This window comes from Tursiops truncatus, chromosome 16 (genome assembly GCF_011762595.2).
Source record: "Tursiops truncatus isolate mTurTru1 chromosome 16, mTurTru1.mat.Y, whole genome shotgun sequence".
NCBI classification, from domain to species: domain Eukaryota; kingdom Metazoa; phylum Chordata; class Mammalia; order Artiodactyla; family Delphinidae; genus Tursiops; species Tursiops truncatus.
The window spans coordinates 69,136,093-69,148,541 of NC_047049.1; the positions used below are offsets into that span (position 1 = coordinate 69,136,093).

General features: G+C 36.5%; 1 protein-coding gene across 13 annotated transcripts in view; it reads right to left on the bottom strand.

Annotated features, from left to right (window-relative positions):
* Positions 1–12,449, bottom strand: part of CABCOCO1 (ciliary associated calcium binding coiled-coil 1) — a 144,954-nt gene that overhangs the window by 19,394 nt on the left and 113,111 nt on the right. For 4 of the 13 annotated variants that reach the window (XR_012326623.1, XR_012326624.1, XR_012326622.1 and 1 more), the window contains exons 6-7: positions 4,888–5,010; positions 4,335–4,475 (exon numbers count right to left, since the gene is read on the bottom strand). The exons of 1 other annotated variant lie outside the window; for it this stretch is intronic. Coding sequence is in view for 3 of the 12 variants with exons in the window: in XM_019935852.3 (XP_019791411.2) it covers positions 4,335–4,475; positions 4,888–5,010 (264 nt within the window). In the remaining 9 variants the exon portion in view is untranslated. Of the gene's footprint in view, positions 1–239; positions 498–4,334; positions 4,476–4,886; positions 5,891–9,974; positions 10,036–12,449 lie in introns of those variants that run through there. 8 more of the 13 variants (XR_012326630.1, XR_012326628.1, XR_012326625.1 and 5 more) reach the window with 7 other exon arrangements.

A 12,449-nucleotide genomic window follows, 5' to 3' on the forward strand; every position in this document is an offset into this window, starting at 1 on the left:
ACAAGTGTATGAGGAGTAGTTCATACACATAAATGTTAGTAAGTAATTTGAAGTTTAAAATATTAATATCTATAACCTAATTTGAGGACATCAGGGTAACTGTATTTTGAGAAATGTACTATTTTAATTTGTATAGAAGAAATTTAAAAAATCAAATACTGTTTTTGGTCCAGATGTAACTTCATTCTTATTTCTTTATTTATAAATGTAATTATAATAGGTAGTTTTCAAAGGTCCACCTGATTGCCTTATCTGATGAGATTTTCAGTTCAGAGTTGCTATTTCTTTTTTTGCGGTACACGGGCCTCTCACTGTTGTGGCCTCTCCCGTTGCGGAGCACAGGCTGTGGACGCGCAGGCTCAGTGGCCATGGCTCACGGGCCCAGCCGCTCGGCGGCATGTGGGATCTTCCCGGACCGGGGCACGAACCCGTGTCCCCTGCATCGGCAAGCGGACTCTCAACCACTGCGCCACCAGGGAAGCCCAGAGTTGCTATTTCTGAAAAGATCACACTGGTGTCAATAATTCTGGGTTCTCGTGTGAATATCAATCTTTTTTGGCTAAAGTTTGATTATCAAGCCCTGGGGTCAAGTCTGGCCTCTAGCTTCTCATCTTTTCCTTTCTTGGTGGCTGGGTGAAGGAGGCAATGAGGGATGAACATGGTCCTCCGGGTTACAAAAGAACTGTCATATTTCAGGGGCCACTAATCCCCGCAGGCATAAAATTGGAAGAGCTGAAAGGAGCCAGGGTCTAGAAGTGTGGAGACCTAGGGATTAGTTTAGCTCTGTGGCCTTGGGAAAGCCACTCAACCACCTTTAGTTCTTATCTGAAAAGTTAAGTAGTTTAAAATTAAGTATGTTAAATTTCATGTATGTTAGCTTTTAAATTCATAATTCCAACTCCTAATTTTGTGATATATTCACCGACGTTATACTACTTCATTAATAGGATGTTGTGATATGTTTTAAAAATAGATTACTTCTGCTTCTTTAAGGCATGCATATATTAGACCATACAGGGAATGAAATGGTTTGAAGAAATGATCTTGTTACAATTCCAAAGGATTGGGAAGCACTGCTCTAACTAGACAATTGACTCTCCCCTCTTTCAATTAATGTATTCTATATCCACCAATAATCTCATTTCTTTTCAACTAAGAACAGATGTATTATCATCTTCCAGCTTCTGTTTCACTGTCTCATCAAGGTTTTCACATTAACCTGGAGGTCTTTCTGGTATTTCACTGAGACAGAATTCACTGACACAAGTGTGTGCTCTGGGGAAAAGGCTCCTGAAGGTCAGGTGCACACCTGCTAGAGCTGACAGAGGGACATGTCTCAGATCTCTAGACCATGGTGATAGGGCGCTAGATGACAAGACTCCCCGTCTGGTCAAGAACAGGTTGTCATTGGTCTATGGTGTCTCCGTGTTAATCCTCAGAACACTGCTGACCAGACATGCTATCCTACAACCCCCAGGATAGGGTAAGGTTCTACTTCCTTTTAGGAAAGAATGGAAAATCCATGACCTGAGTTCAATACCCTTTCAGTGATCACTCCTTGAGGTGATTTCCCACTCAGCTTTTCTAACCTGGAAATTCAAGTTGACCTAAAAATACCTACGGTCCCAAGATGGCAAACTTCCCTCAAGGTTTTCACATTATTTTGCTTAGACAGGGCCAACAGCCAACATTTAATGAAAGAAATTAGTGCTAGCATTCATATTTCTCTGAAATATAATTCTTTAAATATATTAAGGTTTGCTCCATTGGGTATAATTTTTATTACACAACTCAGGGCCAAACTAATTTCATTTTGAATGTATCTTTAAAATTAAAATACCTAAACTATATAAGCTTAAAATGTTTGCTCTATTCAGTATAATTTTAATTAACATCTCAGGGCCAAGATAACTTCATTCTTAATAAATTTCTAAAATTATAAAGTGAGTCAATGGGAAAGTAAGTAGATTAACATAAAAAATTTAAGGATTCACACTATTGTCAGAAATTTCTGAACTACAGAAAGTGAAATATGGCTGTAACCATGCTGCAGGAGAAGCTCTGAAAAAACTGTACTTAAAACATGAATTCTCTACTGCCTTTTCCTACAAAAATTATAATAAGAGTATGATTTTTAAATAAAGAAGGAGAAAAAACTATTGGAAAATTTAAAACATTTTACAAATAATAATTCATTAAATGTTCCTACAGCAAGTCAGTGTCTTCAAAAGGTTTATACACACTGACCACTGACAAGTGGCTACCTTTGAACAGCGATGAGACAGTTTTAAGAGCCAGGAACACTGGAAGGAGGTTTTAGAAGTGGAAAATAACTTACCCATCTAAAACAGGGGGAGAAATTTAGGTAAGCAGAGCGCAATTACCCGACTTGGAATTTGACCAAGACACAAGAGTAAACACTGAAAAAGTGCCACACCACTGGAGTATTAAAAACCAAAGTAGTCTGGTCATGATATTAGACGTTATGTGGTTTCTGTGGATAACACTGGAATTAGAACTAGAACCCAGTTCACAGCTCCCAATCAGGGCCTTTCATCAGTTTCTGACCCTGGAAACCCTGGACAAATGACAATCTTTCTGTGTCTCTAAGTTTTCAATTTATTTATCAGGTAAGTGCCTGCCTAATTCGCATGGAGTTTACTAGGACTTTTGAGAGAAAATATATAAAGGGGTTTGCTGTCTTGAAACACTGTATCAATCCACATCACCATGCAATTTTATTGAAAAATTGGCAATAATTTGGCCCAGGCTAATGTCCATGAATCTACTTAACATGGAAATGATCAAGGCACCTGAAAGATCTGTATCCCTCACCTCTGGTCCAAGTTCTTTCTATGCCTAATTACATTTAGATGAGCCAGCTAATGGACTTCCAAGCTCAGTAAAGATGGCTGCAGGCCAGTGGGACAACAACACACACATATAGCAATCATATTCTTTCTGCTGTAGAGAGTAGTGATATAAATGCTGCAGGCTTTAATTTAAAAAATTTTTTTCAATGAATAGTTAAAAACATACTGCTCACTACATGGAACATGGCCTTGGTAAAGATGTTTTCAATTTTGGGGGCCTGCAAACAATTCTATTACTGTCTAGTAGTCCTTCGGTGATAATTTCAGAGCCGCAGGATCACAAAGGAGCCCAGGGCCATGATTATACATAAACTATATTTAGATGAAATGTTATCAAATCTAAAAAGGAGATATGTTCTGAACTTAGCTTAGTTCAACTGCATTCTGCCCTTCTACACAGTAACCAGTTATTACATTCATAGGGTTGTTAACAATAAAGCTTTGTGTAAAATGTGTCCTTTCACTATTTCTGGTAAACACTAAACACCCCTTATTAAGCCGAGGACTTTGGCTGGTTCTGTTGGCACCGAATCATTAAATATTCATGTAAATAGCACATTAACATTTGACGATCAAACAACTAACAAGGTATGCTATTGCCAAGCTAATCTTTTGCTCCTTCTAAATTAGTTGTTAATACAGTGTGCTTTTATATATAGTCTCATGTCCAGAAAACAACTAAATCTTTCCCTGAGATGCATTCATATTTTAAACATGCAGTATATCGTCCTACTGATTCATTGTTATTGCCACAAGAAATTATAAATCCTCTCAAAATATGGAAATCACTCATTTAATCATTTTGCCTAGGAAACGATGCAAGCCTTTGTGTTGAGGTAGAAATGTTTTGTTTGTTTGTTTGTTTCCGGATGGGGAAAATACATTAAGCGTAAAACTTAGCCAACTGATTCATCATTGGCAGTTGCTACTGAGATGGCTGTTGCCATCACCATTTTCATGCAGCCATTGTTGTCAGTGATAACACCATTAATATACATAGCCATTAGCTCTTAGTGGTATGTGAAAAGGAGCAAACCATCTGAGGAGTTCAAAGATATGAAAGCCTCTCTGGAGGTATTCGGTGAAAGGTCTTAGCTAAGAATTATGGTCTGAGCTTTCGTGTTTACTATTTAGAAATGTTCTCCCATTACTCTTGCATGAGCAACTGCTTACAGTGTGACTGGGCATGAAGTCTTTATCATGTTATGTTTTGGGTCTCAATGCTGAATGATCTGTAAACTGATAACGCACCACGCTAGGTGCTGTTGGTGAATTTATTTTGTGATCTTACTGAGTCTCAGATGACTCAACTGAGAGTTACGTGGAGATGTTATATTGAACTCCTCCATCGTCAGCGTCACTCTCGCTGGCAGAACGTGGGTAGTGTTTATAGACATTAAGGTTGAGGTTGGCTAATTAACCAGTAATAAAGTAAGTGAGCACACCATCAAGGCTGAGTACCTGAATGCTGATTAAAATGTCATCTGTGACTTGACCCAGCACCAATTTTATATCTTCAATGGTGAAACCAGCTAATGGATCAGTCTCTGAAGTGCCAGCTTCTGGCTGGGACTCTTCAGGGCCTTGTTCTTGATTCAACCCCTAGAATATTAAAAGCAAACAACACTCAAGTGATTTCTGGAGCCTTTACTGATAGCAAAGGCTTCTCTCGGGTAGTTTTCTATCAGAAATGATGTCAATCTGGAAGGATTTTGATTTGACGTTTTCCTGCATTTTCATTATTCATGAGCATCATGACAAATCAAGTACTGCTGCTTTTACCTACTCTGGGGAAAATGAAGGTGGAGATCGGGGAAGATGGAGTAGAAGTCATTAAAATTGCTGAGCCACCCTCAGCTGGCCCACTTGTGAATCAACGCCAGAAGAAATATTTATATTTACCTAGGAAAAATCAGAGGGAAAGAAGATAGAAGAGCATTTTGTTCTTTCTCTCCTATCCTCTAGAGAATATAATGCTCAGATAGGGTGAATTAAGAGACACAAGGAAATGTACCTTCATTTCCATATCCAGTATTGGAGGTGGCTCTATGAATGTTGAGTAAATATCAAATGAGATTCCTTCTTCTAGAGGATCAGGGAAAGCGTGACCTGCAGGCTTCACAACCTCTATCACTTGCTAGTGGGGAAGAGAAGAGCTGTATTATGACAAAGTCTTTGGTGAGTAACCACAATTTCAGGCAATATTTATAAAGTTCCAAGTCTATTGTTTTTTAAGTGCCGTTGCCTCTGAATTCTTGACGCCGCCGACCTCTTAGCTCTCTAGTGCTTTTTGTGCTCTGTACCTGATAACTTGTGTTTTACTTTCTCCCACTGTCTAATTTTTCTGTACCATGGAGTTTAGAACTTCATTTTGTACTGCCTTGATCTTGAGTTGTTTCATGGGTCAGTGTCCCCTTCCTCCTGTCTACCAGCTCTCCGGAGGTCGAGACCATGTTTTAGATCCTCTGTGCATCTTCTCCAGTTCTGGCAGAGGGTTTCGTGCTTAAAACACTCAATAACAGCCTAATGGTGATTGATATTACTCAGTAGAGCACAGCTGTTCTTGGAGACAATGGTGAAGTGGCCAAGAGAACCTGGTGACGAGGACAATAAAGGCTCTCAAGGTTAAGGTACATAGCCAGCATACAGTAAATCAGAGAGGAGATTTGCAAAGTCAAGCAGAAACACCTAGGGCAAGGCAAGACGCCACTGTGAGCATTTTAATAATTCTGTGGCAAGAGTGCCAACCAGAGGAAGAGTGACAGGTGGTCAACAGTGGAAATGAAACGAGTTAAAGAAGTCACCTTATACGGTGTCCATCTCACCATGACTTGGGGGAGAGAGCGGAGATGACGGTACTGATGGCATTAAACATCTGATGCATCTAAACGGTTCCTCTTGCTCTGATTTCATGTTTAAAGGCAACATTCCAATCGTAATCTGTGCCTTCCCATCTCAGATGATCTATAGACACACCCAGTTGAGTGCTCTGATCTTCATGCCTGTTACATTCCTCACTGGAAATCAATAAATCCATGTTCTAGTTTATTTAGTGAGGTCTCCAGAGCTTGTTTTTGTGGCCCTAAGATGAAGCTACCCACTGTATGCTGACAGTCTTTAAGCCTACAAGTTTTAAGACAAAAATCTAGAAATGTGTAAACTCACCAAATAATTAGCATCCCATGGGGCCTGGAAACACCCTGAAATCATCACATTCATTTCTAACTTCTCTACAATATTTCAAATAAACTTACATGTTATAATACTTCATCTTTTACATATTAATATTTTTGATTTAGATAGGTTTTAGAATGAACTGGAGGCTAAGTTATTGCTTGGTCATAGCAATGTATTTTGCCTTGAATTCATATTACTAATTTTAATTTGATTTTATAGGAAGTTGCACTTAGTATAAATATATAGAAGAACTGAAGTGTCGTAACTTTACAGTCAAGGCAATTTGGAAATCAAGAGATTTAATGATTGTCTTAAGGTCAAATAATTACTTGGTGACAGGGATGGAAGTTAAACCCTGGTGTGCTGACTTTGTGGCCGATGCAGTTTTCGGTAAACTGTAATATGTTATCATGTTGTCACATTTGTGGCAACTAACTAACATTCGTTAGTTTCCCAATACTAACTGATATTATTAAGCACTTAATCTTTACTCTATTAGGTGACATCATTCCAGATTGTCTATCTTAAGTTGACTAAATGTTAATCGAAATAGAAGATCAAAAACAATATGAGAACAATCCTTTTCTCTCTTCACTTTCATAAGATACTGTTTTTTTTCCGAAATGGGACATACAAGCATTTTCATCTTCCCACAAAATTATTTGTACCATTTTTTCACCACACTTCTTTTTTACCCTCCTGCATCTTATATTGCTCTTCATTTTACCAAGCTAGAAAAAGGAAACGGCTAAATATATTTTAAATCCTCTGAAATATTATAGGTAAAATAAATAAGGTGTGTGTGTGTGTGTGTCTGTGTGTCTGTGTGTGTCTGCATGTGTGTGTATGTGTGTCTGCGTGTGTGTGTGCGTGTATGTGTGTGTGTGTCTCTGTGTCTCTTTGTGTCTGTGTCTCTGTGTGTGTGTGTCTGTGTGTGTGTCTGTGTGTGTGTCTGTGTGTATGTGTGTGTGTCTCTGTGTGTGTCTCTGTGTGTCGGTGTGTGTGTCTGTGTGTGTGTGTCGGTGTGTGTGTGTGTGTCGGTGTCTGTGTCTGTGTGTCTCGGTGTCTCTGTGTGTCTGTGTGTGTGTGTGTGTGTGTCTGTGTGTCTGTGTGTGTGTGTATGTATGTGTGTGTGTCTCTGTGTCTGTGTGTGTGTGTGTCTGTGTGTGTGTCTCTGTGTGTCGGGGTGTGTGTCGGTGTGTGTGTGTGTCTGTGTGTGTGTGTCTCTGTGTGTGTGTGTCTCTGTGTGTCGGGGTGTGTGTGTCTGTGTGTGTGTGTGTGTGTCGGTGTGTGTCGGTGTGTCTCTGTGTGTGTGTGTGTGTGTGTGTCTGTGTGTGTGGTGTGTGTGTGTGTACTCCTCAGCTCCACAACACCCCTTCTTTGGTGGAGTGAAGCTCCTATTTATCCCAAGAACCTGAAGCTCTGACTGAGAGTTGGGCTTTTCTTTTCCTTGAATTTTACGAGTGTAGCTCATACAGCTATTCATTTGATTTAATTCATGCACAAAAACTGGCAGTGAGAATTTCTTTACTTCGGGGTGTTTTGCATAATATCAATGAACCAAACCACGGCTACATTTTTCTCTTTCACAAAGAGTTACATTTGGCTACGTTAGTAAGATACCATAAGGGAAAGGAATGTCCCAATTTCAGATAAGGGTAAATATAAAGTCATTTCATTAGCAGTAAGAAGGTACACTGTCAAACACATAGTTTGAAATAAACATAGTGCCCAGAAGCATCGTAGTGATTTTTTCCCCCATTAAGTAGCCTTTTTAAAAAACAAGTTGAAGGAAAATTAGAATCAATAATTGTGGTGAGAGCACAGAGCCAGCAAATATGTTTAAATGAAACCGTCTGATGCAATACTTTCTTTAAAGAATACAATTAGGCCTTTGTATTTTTTTTTAACAAAACCTCATGTTTTACAACATCACTGGTTCTGTAATAAGATCTATTTAAAACAGAAAGACATGGTCAGCTTTATTAAGTTAGATTTTCTGAAAGAACGTTATAATTTCCTCAAGTCTATGAATAGTTGAAGAAAATTAAATAAAGCTAGTTTTATAACTATTTTATACATTCCTGTAGAACTGTAATTGTCTCATATTTTTTCCTCAAAAGTATAATATGTTACCTCTTAAATCTTTAAAATAAAAACAGAAAAAGGATCAAGTATGTTTATTAAAAAAACACTCTTATTTGGGACTCTGATTTAGCAACCCCCTCTTTTAGTCTATAAGAGAATAGCACCCATAATCTTCAGATCAGAAAACAAAGAGAAAGACTTTAAGTGACTTGCCTGAGGCCTAATGCTGAGATTAAAAATCAGGAGTTTCTGATTATACACGTACATCATTTGGCCAAATGATTGGTTTTGCTTGACTTTCAAATACCTCCTAAATATTACTTTGAATGTTAAGCAATAAATGTGTTTCTCTTGCCATTTTTGAGCGCTTGCACACAAATGGATATAATAAAAACAATCATGTTGTTCCATGTGAATGCCATTTATATTTTTTCTGATAATGAGCAGACCATTTGAACTAAGGTGAGTACATTAAAAGCTCTAATAAAGAAGAGAATAGATTTCTAAACAGAATAATGAACTGTTAAGTGAACGTACAATAAATAACATCTACAGATGTGGTCGCTAGAAATTAGTTTTGCATAACTTACCAATATACATTTCCCCCAGATGTTATCTGTTACATGAAAATTAAGTTAGTTATAGTGTTCATTAAGTGCACATTGCATTAGTGTTATTTAAGATGGTTTATAATCTGAGTTTAGTTGCATTGTGCCATGGTATTTAAAGAATATCAAGTAAATGGCTTTTTGGCATAATTTAATACTCATAAGTACAAAATTTCATCACCAAACATTATGTAGCTTTAAAAACATCCAAGATCTTTACTTACAAACCAAATGAAATCACTAGAGCTCTTTTAAGAATTTATATATTCAGTATGAAATGGACATTTACCATGGGAATAAATGATAGGAATTTTGAACCTCCTGGAACTAAGGACAGGGTCAGTTTAGGTCTGAAAAATACTTGTAAGAATTAGAATCTGCTTCTAGATCTTATTGTACCTGAGAAGAAGTATAAAGATTTTATCTGAAAATTGTGTTACTGCATGTTTTCTTTTTCTACTTTATGTGTTAACATTGGTAGCATTAACTGTAGTTTATTGTTTTTGTTTGTTGTTTTCTTATTCTTTTTATTGTTATTTATGATTGTTTTTCTTTGAAAAAAGTGCAGGTGATTTGTGGGTACTGTTTGTATCACTGCAACCTATGATTAAGATGGCAATTATCAACTTATTAAATTTAGTTATTAGGTTATTCAAAATATTAAAAATGCCATTGAGATGACAACTTTTTACTGTTTTGAATGGTAAAAAAAAAAGATAAATCTGTTAAACTCTTTTTGGGCTATAGACACATAAAAAACTGGTATGCTTCAAAAAGACACTTATTTGGAATTGTCAGATGATGACTTCATATATAAATCAAAACTTACTACAAACTGTCAAAGTTTCAGGAAGAAAACTTTATGGCAAACTTCTCCCAATACTAACTAGGGAAAAAAAAGCACAAAACTTCCTGTAATGTTTTAACTATTTTCTCTCCTTGAAAAAAAGGCACTACTCATTTGCAAGTCTAATTAAGAAGTACTGTGTCATTTTGGAACATTTTAACACAAATTGTAACCCACTGCCCACAATATACTACACATAAAGTAACAACACATGAATGTCACCTGCAAAATGCAATCAACTCTGGTAATGTCATACTGAAGCCATAAATTTAAAATCAAAAGAGGAAATTCAAAAGCTGAGATTATCAGAGAAACTAAAATTAATCCATTTCTAAAGTGTTTTTCTTTTGTGTTCAGGCCATTTCAAACTTCTTAACATACCCTATAAATGTAGAAGATCAATTCTGCTACAAGAGTCCTCGTCCCCCTTTGCCTTTTTGACCTGGAAATAAATTCGCAAATGCAGCACATTAATTCTCTTTCCTATGCTTAATATGCAGTATTTACGTTTTGAAAGGTTCAAAATGTTGCCAGGCTTCTGCAGGGTATGAATAGACATCTAATAGCAACTTCTATCTTTTTTCACAGCATACTGGTAGTTTGAACATTTATAACTTAGTAGAGCTCTGAGACCATCAGATTCACAAGCTAATCACCTAGACAGTGAACCGTAACACAGTACAACAAGTGAGGACAGGAAATGAAGACTACCCCGTCCAGCTGAAGCTGCAAAGACGAATTTAAGTTGGCGGGCCCCAGTAAACCAATTTGGTTTACTGGCTAGGGCACTCCAGTTAACACCTTGTGCCCATTTTATTTGTATCTCTTGATTTGATCTTGTTTAACATGGGCTTGATATTTTTTCTAAAAAAGTTAGATAGTTAAACTGATTCCAGAGTATTTAAGACATCTTTAGTATTTCTAAGTGTACTTCTGCATAAGAAAACACTATAATTTGAAAAGAAACACTATAATTTGAAAAGAAATCGAGTACTCCTATCTTAATGACCTCAGACAACAAAATCCTCTCTAATGAATTTGAAAAAGGGTACCTTCTTGTAATGTAAATACAATTTAACAGGAAAAGATGCTTTGATCTGGCTCTGGTGCAAACACTTCATGAGAGCTAGAACAGTACTTCAAATGCCCAGATTTTCTAAAGACGGCAATAATGTGGAAGATAGACCACTGAATGATAGGCTTTAGACTTGGCTCTATTCCTAATTGTGTGATGCTAAGAAATCCCTAGGCCTCAGTTTATTTATCTGTAAAAGGAAGGTAATGATAATCGCTACCCGGGTACTTCATCGAATTGTTTCAGGGTACAAATTAGATAATGTGGGTAAAAATGTTGGGAGTTCTTCAAAGGGAAAGTATTATTAAACCCAAAGGTGTATTATTATTATCCTTTATAATTACTGTTATTATTGAAAGGATCATCTTTCTAATGCCAGCACTGGAAGACAGATTAGATAGAGTAGCCATGCTGGGGATACTGGTTCATGCTATTTCTATATTTAATTGTTAACATCGCCCAAGCAATCCAATTAACTCAGAAGAATTTGTCAATGAGGACACATCATCACCCTGTTTCCATATAGTCTCAATTTTTAAACTCTCAAACATATATCCAATGCCCTTTGATTTAACCAATTCCTCGGATCCAAACAACTTCTCCTTTGGGACTAGCATGACATAATTAGGTAGTTAGGTGGCCTGGTCAGGACTCCTGCAAACCACCTCATTTAGAAAAGGAGAGTGTTTATCCCCAACTTCCAAAATTAGAAAACCTGCTTCTCCCCTCCCCCACAATTTATCACTCTTTTTATCTTTTGTTTTTCAGCATCCAATGTGGCCTGTGGTTTCCCAGATTGAGTTCAATTCAAATATGATTTCCTTTAACAAATTTCGTCAAAAGCAAAGTTAGGGCAAACATTCAACATGTCTTTCTTGTGAAAATTGAAATACCAGAGCTCTTACAACTACTAAGTTCAACATTGTACTTAGTTTCGATTCTTGAATTGACCTTATCTTGCAACTTCCTCAGGGTGAGAGACTGAAAATACAGTTGGTTCCACTAAAAACAGTTAGAAAATAACTAATTCTTTTCAAAAATATCTTCTAGAAGCCACTCAGGGTATATTTGTTTAGCTTACTAAGTTATACTCTAAAAGGCATATCCTTGAACTCAGAATAAAGTATTTCAAACAGTTCTGATCATGGGTGAATTTTTGTTTGGTTTCATCTAGGGTGTTCTATTTAAATTTGAGGTTTTTAGTATTTAAAATTGAGGAAATACTCTAAATTATCTCTTGTTTTAAGAATTGGGAAATTAGGTATCAGTTAGAATAATGAGTTATGCAATTATCTTTGTGGAGAACCTATTTTGAAATATAAATTTAAAATTTTGATTTTATAAATGTTGCATTTTAAATACATCTTATGGTAGCTTATATGAAGATTAAGCTATTTCATGGCTTTTATACTTGATAATACTCTTTTTGAACAAGTACCTGTAATTTGCAGAAATTATAAGAGACTACAAATCATAATGGTTAGAAGAGAAACTCCAGTGGAAGAACCCTAAGTCCTTGGTTCTTGTCCTTCTCTTTTCATGGACTTCCTGTTATTTTCCCAATTTAAGTTATCTGAGTAAAATGAAGTTGAAACTATTTGGATAAAGGTATACATGTAATTTACTTAACTTCAAAGGATATGGATTGAACTGCACTTCAGCCCTGAAGACATCAGTTGAAAGAAAAAGAAATCTTAAAACTATATTGAAATTTATTTCATTTAGAAATATAAAGCTTTTTTGGCCTAAACTAGAATGTTTGTAAGTGCTATGAAATATTT